Genomic DNA, 15,617 nt, shown 5'->3' on the forward strand with positions numbered 1-15,617 from the left:
ATTTTCTTTACATTACTATGAATTTACTTTGAGTTATTTCATTTTTATGTTTGAAATACATTATTGGTAGAAAAATGCTTATTCTGTGTCTTCTCTTTGTAACACCATGGTCAGGTTTGATGACAAGCATAATGACATAAACTTCAAACACTGACAATTCAGATCAATTTTAAAATGCTAAACCTTGACAAATAATAGTTTGATAATGTCTAAATATATATCCAAATGTATATCTTGTAGTAAAATATTAAATTAGGTTACAACAAGCCATCAGACTACACAGTAGGTGGCTACAGCCATCTACTGGCCATGGTTTTCAAACCATTTTATTTATATTTTGTTCACCAGATGGCAGCAATATGCCTCCAATTTATGTCACATTCTCATATTTTCTTAATATTTCAAATTATAGAAGTGTATGTTCTGAATTGTATTATCATTATTATAAAAAAAAAAATTATTGCTTATTTGTATATGTAAATTAATGGTAAAATGTAGAAATGTACATGTAAATACGATAAAAATAGCATAAAATCCCCAAAGAAATGCATAATTTTATTTTTCTTACTTCAGGGAAGAAAAAATGGTGTCATTATCATCATGATCATCAAAAAGGCTACACATCTAAACCGTTCGGTCAGAAATTACCGCAAATACCAAAGGAAGGTGCCATTTTGAATACCTTTGGAGGGTTAAATACTATTTCTGTTGTTGATATAGCTGATTAATCTCATATATACAGTATATATTTTCCCCCTCCAACCATTGTACAGCACCATTCACCGATGGTGATTGGCCCTTAACAACGTAAATGTAAATGTTGTCTCTTTTCAATGGAGGGGAGGGAATGGGACACTGTTCCTCCATCCTAACCCAACCTCCGCCCCCCTCCCCCAGCAAAAAACACTTATTAATATAGAATGTGATATAGAATGATATAGTATACAGGTCTTATATCTTATATGCCTGTGAAATACATGATGTCAATGAAGCAAAAACATAACTTTTAACCTTTTCCCTTTTTTCCATTTTATTTTCCCTCTCTCATCTTAACCCCCCTTTCATACTTTCTGTCCTGTCTAGATGAGGGGCAGACAGTGTGCCAGGGGCCTCCAGACATGTTGGGTCAGCGTCTGGCAGAGGTGGGCATGCAGCTGCGATCGGAGTGCCACCAAGGTCTGGGTTACTGGGACTACCTGTTCTTCATCGCCATCGGCTTCGTCATCTTCAGCGCGGGGACAGTGTCGGCATGGGTGATGGGCATACTTATGGTTCTCTACGAACGATACAGCAAGAGGAAGAGTGAAGAGCTAGACAGCGAGGATGAGGAGGAGATAGCCACCCGAGGAGGAGGAGGGGGTAACCATGGTAATGGGGACCTGAATAAACCAGGCATGCAGGTGTGACCACAAGACAGAGGGATGCTGGGAAAACCTTGATAGCACATGCCTGGAACAGAAAGCGAACGGAAAGAGTCCCAAACAATTCTGGCAATCGGAGTTTTCATTTTCCATAGAGGTTTTAAGTGCACTTTTTTAGAATGTTTTAACATATTAGTTGTAGATTAATTGGAGGAACCAAATGAGAAAAGAGGACAAGAATGGTAGATTAGATTAGTTTATATTCTTATAGGTGAACTCAGACTGGTTGAGTAGGTTACAGTGCGTCTAGAATGCATGCACACACAGCTCTCCCCGGTGTCAGTAATGTAATTGGGGCAGAGTGATAGTACTGTGGTTTTACACCTAAGATAGACAGTGGTTCCGTTCACACAGATTTCAAGTGACAAGAGTGACATCCGCATTCTACAACCTGAATTTACACACACCGATCTTACTTGGGATCACACACTACCCGCGTTCTAGGAGCCGCATGACAGATGTAAACAAACATGTATGAGACGTTGCTGTTATTGTTGCTTCTACTCTGTGTTCCGAGTAGCGAAAGACATGGACCAGTCCTTTAGAGACTGCAAAGTCCGTTGAAAGTGAGTGGCGTTAAAAGTTAAGCTCTCCTTTGAGGGCTTGATTAACATCTCCAATTCTTGAGCTTTGTGGCACCCACATGCTCGATTTCCTGTGGCTGCTCACTATATGACTTCAGATTTATGTCCTGGAGCATTGCACACTAAGAAATTTCTTCTACTGTTGACTCTACAATATCAAACATATTTGATATCCTCCAACTAGATGGTATCCTAGTCTGAGGGTAGGAAATCAGAGTCGGTATCCATCATACACTATGAACTTTTCTGTGAAATCTGTCAACTCTGACTGGCACAAAATCTGCAGACTAATGCCAACTAGTGTTGACAAGCATCGACTCGGCCCGACTGGAAATCGGGGCTAAAATCGGTGTTAAAGTCATGTAGTGTAATCCAGCCTTTAGTGTATACTGTGTGAGTGGAGCCGCACTGGACACCAAGTTGTCTGTAAATCATACAGCGCTCAAAGCCATTGTTGGTTGGACGAATGTGCCTTGATTTTACTCGTTTAATAAATAACGTGTCAATTGAGACTTTACAGTGTTATGGAAGTCGCCATCTTTGATATTTACCATTGATATAGGCATTATTCAAGGCTTTTGCATCTTTGGTTGTTTGTTCATACAAACAGTATTCGTCTGCTGTTGTATGAACAGAACAATTCGAGAGTCACACTTGTCATTAAATACGGATGTCAATTCCCAACACTGTCTGTGTGAACGAAGCCACGTAGAGGCAAGGAGACTGAAAGAGAGAAGAAAAAGGAAAAAGATAGATAGGTATAGTTTCGAAAGAAGTGACCAGAATGATTTGAAGACTAATCCAGTAAATCCAGACTCAGTTTTTATTCACTAGCTTGGAATATATATGGATGGGACAGTCTCTCCAGAATCATGCAGTGTGAATTGAGAAAAAAAAAGGAATATCGAAGACTCTTCTAAATTGTCTCCATGGAAGAGTGAAAATGCTCGTTTAGGGGTCATAGACCCACTGACTGCTCAACTGATGGACTAATAAAATTATATTATATTGGATGAGATATTAGTGATCTCAGAATGCCTGTATGCACTGCACCAAGAAGCCTTACCCACAAGATGTAACCAGTCCAGCAATAACACCTCCAGGTGATACTGAGAGCAATAGAGGGAAATGTGTGTGTGTGTGTGTGTGTGTGTGTGTGTGCAAAACTTCTATATGAGGGGAAGATTAAAGTATGTCAGCATTCCGTAATTTTTTGCAAGGCTTTGATCAAATGCAATTCCTCCTGTAACTACCACATGCCTCTCAAGGGCAGAGCTAAAGTCACACCTCTTGCCTCACACTGTACCGTCAACACTCTGGGGGAAATTCACTACAAAGCAATTTTGCCTGCTGATAGCATTGTTTATTTGCACATGCTGTCTGTGTTGTTTTAGCACCCAATTCACTAAAGGAATTATGCAAATATCTTAACAGTCCAAACATGGCCAGAAAATGAGTACAGAACACAATTTTAACTACATAGTTCCCCATTTTGTAGGCCGGTTCGGAGTGCTAGTATGCGGAGGATGCAGCAGACTACCATGATCTGGCATACTTCAATAGGACGAAAGTGTGCTTATTATTATAATGCTCTTTTCCATCATTTGATGAATTACTGCTGCCACAATCACAGGATGTACACAAACATCTCTTTTAAACAAAATTCTGAGGGTGGTAATAACGCAACATTAATTGTTGCAGGCAAATTAGTGCATTCTATAATAAGCCTAAAAAGGAACATAAAAAGGAGGCTTGTTTGCATAGAAAAGAATGGCAGTGAGTATGTTTACATGCACACTAATACGCTGATAACTACCAAAAATCAGCGTATTCAAAAAATATGACAATGCAAGAAAAACGTATTAAGCATAATCGGTGTAAGAATGTGCATGTAAACGTGCTCAATGACTCAATGACTTTAAACATGCATGGCATAGAGTTATACCAGTGCCTGGTTACATGGGATTGTGGGTGCTTAGTGAACAAGATACATGTTTTTGCACTGAAATACCATGTGCAAAAGTAGCGCAACTGTGTAGTGAATTCACCCTTCACTTTTACCATATTTCATCCCTTCATTCAGCCTCAGAAAGAGAAGTGTAGAGCAATTACAGCTCTTCTCTGGCCTTAAGCAGAGAGGCAGAGTTGCTGTTTGGTTGTTATGTGACTGAGAGTTGCTAAATCCATTTACAATGGGTTAAAGAGCTTAAGGGGATGATGCTTTTGGACTGGGCTGCTCAAAAATATCTCAGCTGCTTTACAGTATATTTAGTATTCTATAGCTAATATTCTTTTTATTTCCTGTCCTCTTCTCCTTATTTCCATAACTGAAATGGTTGTTCACCCTTTAAAATGGTGAGCTAATGAGAATTCACCTATGAGAATGAGTAAATGATGATTATGTTTTGGTGAACTATCCCTTTAAACGTAAAAGCTGCCATCACACCTGCTCCCACGTGTTAACTAAAGGTGCGTTCATACACACAGTGCATAAAATACTGTTGGTTGCTGGCAGCCATTCCTGCTCAACTTCAGTATCCAACTGTATTAGGCAGTAGATCATGTGAGCTCCATTTTTTACACTCCAATTGGTAGTCGCCATATCACGTGCATAAAGTTAAACTCAACTGCTCATTTTGTTGCATCACCAGCGGTTTCTGTCGCTCGTCATCTCAAATCACCAGCTTACATTGAAAGTTAATGACTTCCATTTGTTTCGTAGCTGCAATTTGTGTGTGTGAACGCTACCAAAAATCTGTTGAAAATATCAGCTTAAACTTGCAGTTTCCATGCTGGTTCAAGCTGGTTTATGCTATAAGTACTGGTTTGGTGCTGGTCTATCTGGTACCGCATAGCCATGCTTTATCAGTCCTTTATCAGTCAATGCTTTAAACAGGTACGTGTCCCATCTCAGCACCTTTTTGGCACCTCATTCTCTCTCTCTTTCTGTTCACTCTTTGATGCTTTCTGCCTCACCTGCTGTGTGTGGTAGACAGTGAGATGTTTCAGATTACAGGTCATAGTGGGGTGTCGCCATGTCAACAGTGTTTAGTATCCCAAAGTGATAACCCCTCCTGAGACAGGCAGCGTAATAATACAATGTGTTACAGAGAAAAGGATTATGAGAATGTGTGTGTACAGTTGTGCCAGGAAATATCTGGAGTAACTTCCTCAAAACGAAAAAACATAGCTAAAAATGGTTTGGCAGAAACTTACAGTGGAGGTCAAATGGATCATGCTGATATCAGCTTCCTGGCAATATAAGGATGGACAGTCGAGGTGGTAAATTTCATAGCACCACTCTGCAGTGTTTGTGCACACTTGCTCTAAATTCTAAAAGTGAGCATACAAGGCCATGTTATCCCCCTTTAGAAAAAGAGAGAAATTGGGGAGGGGATGTTTTGGTATTTTATACCTCTATGAATATTAATGTGTAATATAACAAGAGATAAAGAGGATGAGCCCTAGTGCCATCCGATAGTCTGGTGAAGCGCAAGAGCAGAACTTTATCTGAGTTTCCAGACACTAACAGTGATACAACACTGCAGTCTACCCTGCTACAAAACCGCAAGCACCATCAGTAATGCAGCAGGGGTGGCCTGGGACAGAAAGATCTGTAGAGACACTCAAACTCACACATACTCAAGAGAAAGCTAATGAACTATAGTAGCAGCACTTCCAGTCTCTGCCTAGTGAGGTTTCAACTCCTGCTATATCTATGAGAATGCACAAACACAACCTCTTGCAGGAGAGGTTAGAGAAAGAAATAAAAATTTGCAAAAGTGTATGTTTGAGATATTTTCAAGATACAAGTCCATTAGTAGACTATTGGCATTGGTCATTGGTAGCATTAGCTATTGTGCTAATCTGAGGCTGAAGCTAATTCAACTTCCAACTTGGAACATCAAAGTATGAAGACTAAACCATGCATGACTAAATTAAACTAAATTAGCTCACTTATTTGCAGTCCACACCAGAATACAAATGTTTAACAGATTTAACCAGAACCCCCACATTGGTCCATCAGGCCCTTGGAATATATTTCCTTTAGCATTAGCTTCTACTGTTCATACTAATCTGAGGCTGAAGCCAATGTTGCATTCCACTCAACTCAGAAAGTCAGAATTCTTCCTACTTAGAAATGTGCACTAGAACGCCGCTTTCCCACGGTCATTGAACACCTGGAAATATCAGGGCATTTTACAATTTCACAACAATGTCATAGAAATTAATAAAACCTTAAAACATCTTAGAAAAGTCAAGAAAATTTCTATAGTGACAAATATTTTTATTGTTCTCCTTGTGAGTGCAATCTCTATAAAATAATAATTAAAAAATTCTAGTAATCACAAGCAACTACAAAGGTCATGGAAATTCATTGATCAAAAAGTGTGGGAACCCTGATGATCTTCTGATCATCGGACAACAGAACACTATAGTTGGAAGTCTGAGATTTCAAGTAGGAATATCCCACATCCGACTTTGAATGGAATTAAGCAGAAGGCTGTGTCTCAAAACCTAGTGAGCTACCTACCTACACAGCATTTTTGGAAGTTATAAATGCACTCTTGGTAGGCAGCTCACTAGCTTTTGAGATGCAGCCACAGTTTTTCTTTTGCATTCTTGATGTACCAAAAAACTCTAATGAAAGTGTGAGTGATGACTTGATTAAAGCTTAAATGAGATGTGTGTGTGCAGAGAGTAACTGATTTTAAGAAGTGTTTGGTTCAGTATTTAATTCAGAGTCTGGAAAATAGTACCCCTGATAACACACATACATCACCCAGACATCTATTTGATGTGTTTTTACATCTGGAAGATGTATTTATAATGTTGTTTGATCATCTGCAATACGTCTATAAGATGTATGTCAATAAGTATGTCTCGGATGTCAATAAGACATTCAGCAAACTTCTTTGAGACATTTATGATTTAGAATGTTTGTACATCTGATCTTTTTAAGATGTTTAGCAGATGTTAATTAGATTGTGATTATTTCCAGATGAAACGATCTAAAACAAACATCTTAGAGATGTACGTGTGCTATCTGGGGCTGATTTCAGTTCCTACATTTTTAACTGTTGGTTGGTTGGGATCAACCACAGAATGTGTGTTGCTGTGCCCTCTGCGGTAGAAAGCTGAAGTTGAGCTCTGTGAGACTTTAGATTTGCTGGATCAATTGCTCTCTGCAGCAGTGTGTCCGTCACGCTCTATCCATCATGCATAAAGCTCTGGTACATTTAAACACATTGCTGATAATTTCCCCAACTGACTGCAACCACCACTTCTCATCTCGCCTCAGTTTCATCTCATCTCTTCTCTTCTACTCTTCTCATTCTTGTCTCGTTCTCGCTTTTCTCATCTTTCATTCTCATCTCTTCTTTTCTTGTCTCTTTTTATCTTGTTCTGGTCTCATCTCTTCACATCTCATATTCATTTTCGCCTCTTCTTGTCGTCTCTCATTCTCATCTTGCCTCATTCTCACTCTTGTCTCTCTCATTCTCATCTCATTTTCATCTCTTTTTGTCTCTTTTTCTTTTAACTCATTCTCGTCTCGCCTCATTTGGTTCACGTTTCCTCTCATTCTCCTCTCATTCTTTTCTCTTCTCCTCAGTCATTCACGTCTTATTCTTGCCTATTTTTGTCTTGCCTTACTCTCGCTCTTGTCTCATCTCCTCTCATTTTCATCTCCCCTCTTCTTGTCTCTTTTTGTTTCATTTTCTCTCATTCTCATCTCGCCTCATTGTTGTCTCTCCTCATTCTCCGCTCATTCTCTCCTCTTTTCATTCTTTTCTCTTTTCATCTAATTCTCGTCTCTTCTTTTCTCGTCTCGTTCTCGCTCTTGTCTCTCTCATTCTCATCTCATTTCATCTCTTTTTGTTTTATCTCATTCTCGTCTCGCCTCATTCTTGTCTCCTCTTATTCTCTCATTCTCTTCTCTTTTCATTTGTTTCTCGTATCCTCTCATTCTCCTCTCATTCTTTTCTCTTCAGTCATTCTCGTTTCATTCTTGTCTCTTTTTGTCTCGCTTCATTCTCACTCTTGTCTCATCTCCTCTCATTTTCATCTCCCCTCTTCTTGTCTCTTCTCATCATCCTCTTGTCTCATCACATTTCTTTTCGTCTCGTTTTCTTTCATTCACGTCTCGCCTCATTGTCGTCTCCTCTTATTCTCAGCTTATTCTCTCTTCTTTTCATCTTTTGTCATGCTATATCTTGTTCTCTCATTTTTATCTTTTCTCTTCTTGTCTATGAATCATCTTCTTGTCCTTGTCCTCATATCTACTTGTCTTATCTTGTTTTCTCTCATTCTTATCTTGCCTCATTATCGTCTCTTCTCGTCTCCTATATTCTCATCTCTTCTCATTTTGTTCTTTCATCTTGCCACATTATCATCTCTTCTCGTTCCGTCTCATTGTCATCTCTTCTAGTCTTGTTCAAGAGCATTTCATCTCTACTTGGTGACATTCAAATCTGATCTGATTGTTCTTTAAATGCAAGTGTGCATGTGTGTGTGCATTGACAATTGCACATTCTATAGGGATTTCATATGAATCTCTCAGACAGCTGCCTGCTTGTTGTGTAAGGGTTGATACACAGAATCACACAGGGGCCCAAGGGGGCCCCTGACCTATTTACAGCCCTTACCCCACTGGTCACATACAGCCAAACACACACACACTGTCTCTGTCACATTCCTATACACAGAACACACACAAATTCAACCTTTCTGGGGATTTGATACTAAAATGACTAAACTGAAATACCTGTCATTGTCTTTAGCAGACCGATATGGGTTTTTCATTGACTGATACAGATACGATATCTAGTAAGCATAGTGGCTCATGTGAGAATATGTGAGACTGCATATTTGGTATAAAGTCAAGTCAGATTGTGTGTTTGTGATAAATAAAGAAATGTGTGTGTGTGTGTGTGTGTGTGTGTGTGTGTGTGTGTGCATCTGAACCATTTTATAATACTGCCCTAACATGATGTGTATTGGCATATTTGGATTGGTTCTTACAGCACTCTGGCACTTTTTTACATGGGGACATTCTAGAAGCACAAGAATATGCTTAAATATTCAAGGTTCAAGGTCAATGAGGCTCAGTTTGCTTATGCAGTGCAGCATACTTCAAAACACATATACATACAGTGACAATGAAATCTCCACATCACTGCAGCCACTTCAGATGGTCAACACAGGTCAATCTTACTGTAAAAATTAAAAGATTTTTGAGGCACCATTTGGGGTTCCTCAAACTGGTGGAACCCTCAAGAGAACCTCTAAGCACCCTTTCTTAAGAACTCTTAAAGGTGCACTCAGTAACTTTTGTCTTTGTGTCATCTTGGACTTACACTGACACCTAGCGGCTTTGATACAGCATCACTTAAAATCAACAGTTTTCAGTTTCAGATGCCACTGTAGAAATGTAGTATTCACAGTCAGCCATGATTACTTTTATCTATGAGTGAAAGTGTCAAATAACAGGACAGTTACTGAGAATATGCGTGTAGTATTCGGCTGGTCATGTGATTCTAACATGGCAGCCCCCATGTGCGGACCCTCTCCATATAGATTAAAATGGCTTTTATAAGATTACTGATATGACTGGAGTCTTTTTAATGTGAGTGGTCATAATTTCCTACATATATTGCAAAATTACATGTCTTTAGGAGTTAACTTTATTAATGAGAAAAATGCTGAGTGCACCTTTAAGACTGTAAATGGTTCCTTCAGTAACCCTGTCATAAGGGAAAGGTTTTGAGACACTTAAAATATGTATTGAAGCTCCTAGATACATAAATAAGATATTCGAGACTCAAGGGTGTCTGGAGGTTCTCCAGAGGGTTACAGTGTGTAATACTCACAGTGTGGTTCTTCAGTGCACCTTGATGTCCATCCTTGCTGCAAATCGGTTGCTGAATCAAAGGTCCCATTTTAAATCAGCACAAACACAAGTTTTCTGGCTTTTGGGCTGTAACTGGCTTGTCATATTTGGATTCCTCTCTGTTCACTGGGCTGGTGTAGTGGGAAAGTGCAAATGCTTCACCCATTTTGGTGTTTAGGAAACCAAGTCAAGAAATTCTTCACTGTACGAACATCTAGGGCTCTTTCAGCTCTTCAAGAAGCTCTGTCTATTAATAAAACTTTAGTAACTTATATTAAGTAACATTATATGTTTTACAAAAAAAAACACACAAAAAAAAACAAAAAAAAAAACAATAGAATATAATATTTATGTTTTGTTTTGTTGTTGTTGATTTGTTTTGCTGTTTTAATTTTGCTTTAGTGCAGCGCCACTTTGAATGAACGAGTGAGCCGTGTTAGTGTGCATGGCTGGACATGTGTGCGTGTGGCTCACGTGTTCATGCACTGCAGCCTGTCAACTTTGTACTTATACTAACAATAAAGGTCATTTGAGTGAAGATGTCTTCTTTGTCTTTTTGCTGCTCTAGGTCCACGCTCTCTCACTCTCTCTCTCGCTCTCTCTCGCTCTCTCTCACACACACACACACACACACACACACACACACACACACTTACAAACACTGTTTTTGGCCAGCACAGCACTTTTTTTCTTTTCTTTGAGAATGGTTAAAACACTGCATTAGGGATGAAAAAATTATATTGAAAGAAATACTCCTTTAAAGGAGCCATATTTGACCATTTTGTATTTATGTATGTATTAATATATTTATTCAGTTCAACTTTGAAATTTCTTTCTTCTGCAGAATACAAACAAAGATTTTTTAAAGAATATTTCAGCTTTGTAGGTCCATACAATGCAAGGTGACCAGAACTTTGAAGTTCCAAAAAAACACATAAAAGCAGCATAAAAGTAATTCATAAGTCTCCAGTGATTAAATACGTCTTCAGAAGCAATCCAATCAGTTTTGGGTTAGAACAGATTAACATGTAACTCATTTTTCACTGTACATTTTGCCATTGCTGTCTCTAGGCACAATCATGATTTCAAGCTTGATTACACTTCCTAGTTCTTGATGCATGCACAGAGTGCTAGATGGCGCTAGGAAGTGTAATCGAGCTTGAAATCATGATCACCAAGGAGACTGCCGATGTCAAGATTTATTGTGAAAAAGAAGTTATATTTTGGTCTGTTCTCAAAACCAATTTGGAAGACATGGATTAAACCACTGGAGTCTTATGGATTACCTTTATGCTGCATTTTATGTGCTTTTTGGAGCATCAAAGTTCTAACCACCATTCACTTGCATTGTATGGACCTACAGAGCTGAAATATTCTTCTAAAAATCTTCATTGGTGTTCTGCAAAAATAAGAAAGTCATACATATCTGTGGTGGCATCAGGGTGAGTAAATGACGAGAGAATTTTCATTTTTGGGTGAACTATCCCTTTAAAGGGGCAGTCACACTAGGCTTTCAGCACACACATTTTTTTGAATGGGAGTGAATGAAGCACGAAGTGTAGTGTGACCGCCCCTCAAGGCTTCTAAAGAGTATATCAGTGCTGGTTGTAATTACTGTAGATTACAAAGTAATTAGTTATTGTAATCTAATTACTTTCTTATTCAGAAAGTTCAACAGGATACTGTAGTTTCCATAAGTGGACTGAAGAGGGAGCTTTGCATTATGAACATTCGAGTATGTCTATTTTGTATATCAAGCATTGGCGTAAATTTAGGTAGGGATGACAAGGGGCATGTCCCTATCAACTTTCAGAAAATCTGAAATTTCCCTACCAAAATTTGGCCAATTTTACCACACAGAAACTTTATACTTTGTTTTTATTTTCATTTTAACAACTATTAAAGGTCCTTAGTATAATTATTAATGTGTAAATTGTTGTCCTACCTCTTCTGAAGTAGCATATAAACGGTGTTGTCACTGGGACCCTTTTACTTTTCTTAGGGCTGTTCAGGATGCACCAATCACAGTCGTTTGCAAGATTTAAAAAAAATATTTTCTGGAGAATACAAGGGCGGATTATGTCCTATCCTTGAAATTAATAGATTCAACAAGCATACTTTTCTTGTACAAATGTTTCCTGTCTACTAAGCCCAGTGAAGGATTCTGCTTTTTAACCGGTAAGCACCCTCTTGAGGAAGACACCTTAAAATTTGAATGATTGTGTCAGAGATGCAGGATTTTAAGATGCCAGTGTAACTCCCAATAAATTATTTATTTTGCACATTAGAGAAGAACATCAAGATAGATTTAAATAATATTTTGTCAATAAAATAAAGCATTTTATTGCTGCCTTGTGCTTCACAGAAATCTGGCTGAGTGAAGCCATTCCAGACAGCGTGTTACATCTGCCGGGCTTCCAGCTGTTCAGAGCGGATCGCATTGCGGAGTAACGGGGAAAACGAGAGGTGGTGGAACATGCTTTTATATCAATGAAAGTTGGTGTACAGATGTAACAAGTTAAAGAGGATGTAACAAGTTAAAGAGGATGTGCTGTCCTAATTTGGATGTGCTCTTTATTAACTGTAAGTCTTTCTACTCACCGCAGGAGTTTTCCTCGTTTATTCTAGTGAGTGTGTATATTGCGCCAAACGCGTGTTTGAATGCCGCGCTGCAACAGCTGGCTGATCAAATCACAGACACAGAACAACAATACCCGGACTCCGTTATTATTATTCTTGGGGATTTTAACAAAGCAAATCTCACACGTGAACTTCCCAAATACAAACAGCACATTACATGCCCCACCAGAGACAGGAACATACTGGATCACTGTTACAAAGCAATAAAGGATGCATATCGCTCTGTCCCTAGAGCAGCTTTGGGACTCTGATCACTGTCTGGTTCAACTTCTTCCAACCTACAGGCAGAAATTAAAATCAACCAAGCCAGTATTAAGGACTGTAAAGAGATGGACTAATGAAGCAGAGTGGGAACTACAAGCCTGCTTCGATTGTACGGATTGGAGTGTTTTTGAGGCTGCAGCCACAGACCTGGATGAGCTCACAGATACTGTTACATCATATATCAGTTTCTGTGAGGATATGTGCATTCCAACTAGGACTTATTTAAAGTTCAACAATGACAAACCGTGGTTTACAGCAGAGCTCAGGCAGCTTCATCAGGCCAAAGAGGATGCTTACAGGGGTGGGGATAAAGTCTTGTACAATCAAGCCAGGAACACACTGAACAAGGAAATCAGAGTGGCTAAAAGAAGATACTCTGAGAAGCTGAAAAACAAGTTTTCAGCTAACGACCCTGCATCAGTGTGGAGTGGCATGAAACACCTCACAAATTACAGGACTCCTACCCCCAACCCTGTAGGGAACCAACAACTGGCTGACGACCTGAATGTGTTCTACTGCAGATTTGAAAGGCCCAATCTCACACCCCACACCCACTCTGACCTTCACTTCACACAAACACCAACACCTCCTGCAACCCCCCTCCTCCCCCCTCCTGCTACTCAACCTGCACTTAAGATTGTGAAGATGATGTGAGCCACGCCTTTTGGAAACAAAAGTCGAGGAAAGCTTCAGGCCCAGATGGTGTCTCACCAGCGTGTCTTCGATCCTGTGCTAACCAGCTGGCCCCCATCTTCACACAGATCTTCAATAGATCACTGGAGCAGTGTGAAGTCCCATGCTGCTTCAAACGCTCAATCATTATTCCTCTCCCAAAGAAACCAAAAATCAAATGACTTAATGACTACAGACCTGTCGCCCTGACATCTGTGGACATGAAATCATTTGAGTGACTGGTGTTGGCCAACCTGAAGAACATCACTGGACCCTTTTTAGATCCCCTTCAATTTGCTTATCGAGCAAACAGGTCTGTGGATGATGCAGTCAACATGGGATTGCATCATATCCTGCAACATCTGGAAAGACCAGGGACATATGCAAGGATCCTTTTTGTGGACTTCAGTTCGGCTTTCAACACCATCATCCCAGCTATACTCCAGAATAAATTACACCAACTCTCTGTTCCCATGTCTATCTGTCAGTGGATTATCAGCTTTCTGATGGACAAGCAGCAGCTTGTGAGACAGGGGAAACTCACTTCTAGCACCTGTACAATCAGCACTGGTGCCCTCCAGGGATGTGTGCTCTCCCCACTACTCTTCTCCCTCTACACCAATGACTGCATCGCCAAGGACCTCTCTGTCAAGCTCCTGAAGTTTGCAGATGACACCACTGTCATCGGCCTCATCCGAGATGACAATGAGTCTGCATACAGAAGGGAGGTTGAACAGCTGGCTGACTGGTGCAGTCAAAACAACCTTGAGCTGAACATGCTCAAAACGGTGGAGAGCATTGTGGACTTTAGGAGGAACCCCCAACACTGTCCCCCCTCACCATTCTAAACAGCACTGTGGCAGCAGTGGAGTCATTCAGGTTCCTGGGCACTACCATCTCAAAGGACCTGAAGTGGGAAACCCACATTGACTCTATTGTGAAAAAGGCCCAGCAGAGGTTGTACTTCCTTCACCAGCTGAGGAAGTTCAACCTGCCACAGATGCTGCTGATACAGTTTTACTCAGCAGTCATTGAGTCTGTCCTCTGCACTTCAATAACTGTCTGGCTTGGTTCAGCTATGAAATCAGACATCAGAAGGCTACAAAGGACAGTTCAGACTGCTGAGAGGATTATTGGTTGCCCCCTGCCCCCCCCCCCCCCCACCCCTTCAAAAACTATACACTTCTAAAGTGATGCAAAAGGCTGGAAAAATCACTCTGGACCCCACTCACCCTGCCCATTACCTTTTTGAACTGTTGCCTTCTGGCCGACGCTTCAGAGCTCAGAGTACCAGAACCGTCAGGCACAGGAACAGTTTTTCCCTCAGGCTATCCATCTCATGAACAGCTAAACTGCCCTATTGAGCAATAACTATGTGCAATACACAGTTTAGTCTTTTTTATATTTATCCAACACATCCAACCTCTTCTGCCATTTCATTCCTGAAAAAAAAAAAAAAAACAAAAAAAACATTTGCACTGTACATAACAGATTGTATTAGATTTGCACTACCCATGTGTATGTGTGTATGTATGTATGTATGTGTGTGTCTGTATGTATGTGTATAATTATTATTATTTTTTTTATTATTATCTATGTCTTGCTGCTGTTTTTGTATTGTTGTACACAAGAAGCTCTTGTCACCAAGACAAATTCCTTGTATGTGTAAGCATACTTGGCAATAAAGCTCATTCTGATTCTGATTCTGATTCATTTGTGATAAAAAAATAAATACAAAAAATAAAAAATAAAAAGTAATTGGTTGTATGCTAAGCTTAAAGCCTACTTTTTTAGGAGTACTTTTTCAGATAAAGATGTAAGTAAATAAGTAAAATGATTAAAGATTGTGTGGGAGTGAGGGGAGTTGGAAAGCAGAAAGTGGAGACAAATGTCAATGCTCCATTCTCCCCACAAATGTGTATATTTTGTAATGTCATTTTGCACATATACATTTTTTATTTACCCTACCCTTTGTTTAGATTTCCATTTGTTTAATGCTGGATAATACATTTTACAGAATGCCAATTCATGTCCCTTAGATATCATTTTCTCACAGAAAATGTTTCTGAAAAAGTTAACATTTGATTTTTTAACCATTAATCTTAGGTTTATTGCATTGCATATCGTTTTCGCATTATTCAAGTT

General features: G+C 39.5%; 1 protein-coding gene across 1 annotated transcript in view; it reads left to right on the plus strand.

The window, feature by feature from the left end:
• Nucleotides 1–10,231, plus strand: part of LOC127410019 (leucine-rich repeat-containing protein 52-like) — a 65,638-nt gene extending 55,407 nt beyond the window's left edge. The window contains exon 2 of the mRNA XM_051645000.1: nt 1,084–10,231. Coding sequence (XP_051500960.1) covers nt 1,084–1,406 — 323 coding nt within the window. The 3' untranslated portion in view covers nt 1,407–10,231. The remainder of the gene's footprint in view (nt 1–1,083) is intronic.
• The last annotated feature ends 5,386 nt before the right edge of the window (nt 10,232–15,617 follow it).

This window comes from Myxocyprinus asiaticus, chromosome 19, assembly GCF_019703515.2.
Source record: "Myxocyprinus asiaticus isolate MX2 ecotype Aquarium Trade chromosome 19, UBuf_Myxa_2, whole genome shotgun sequence".
Lineage (NCBI taxonomy): Eukaryota > Metazoa > Chordata > Actinopteri > Cypriniformes > Catostomidae > Myxocyprinus > Myxocyprinus asiaticus.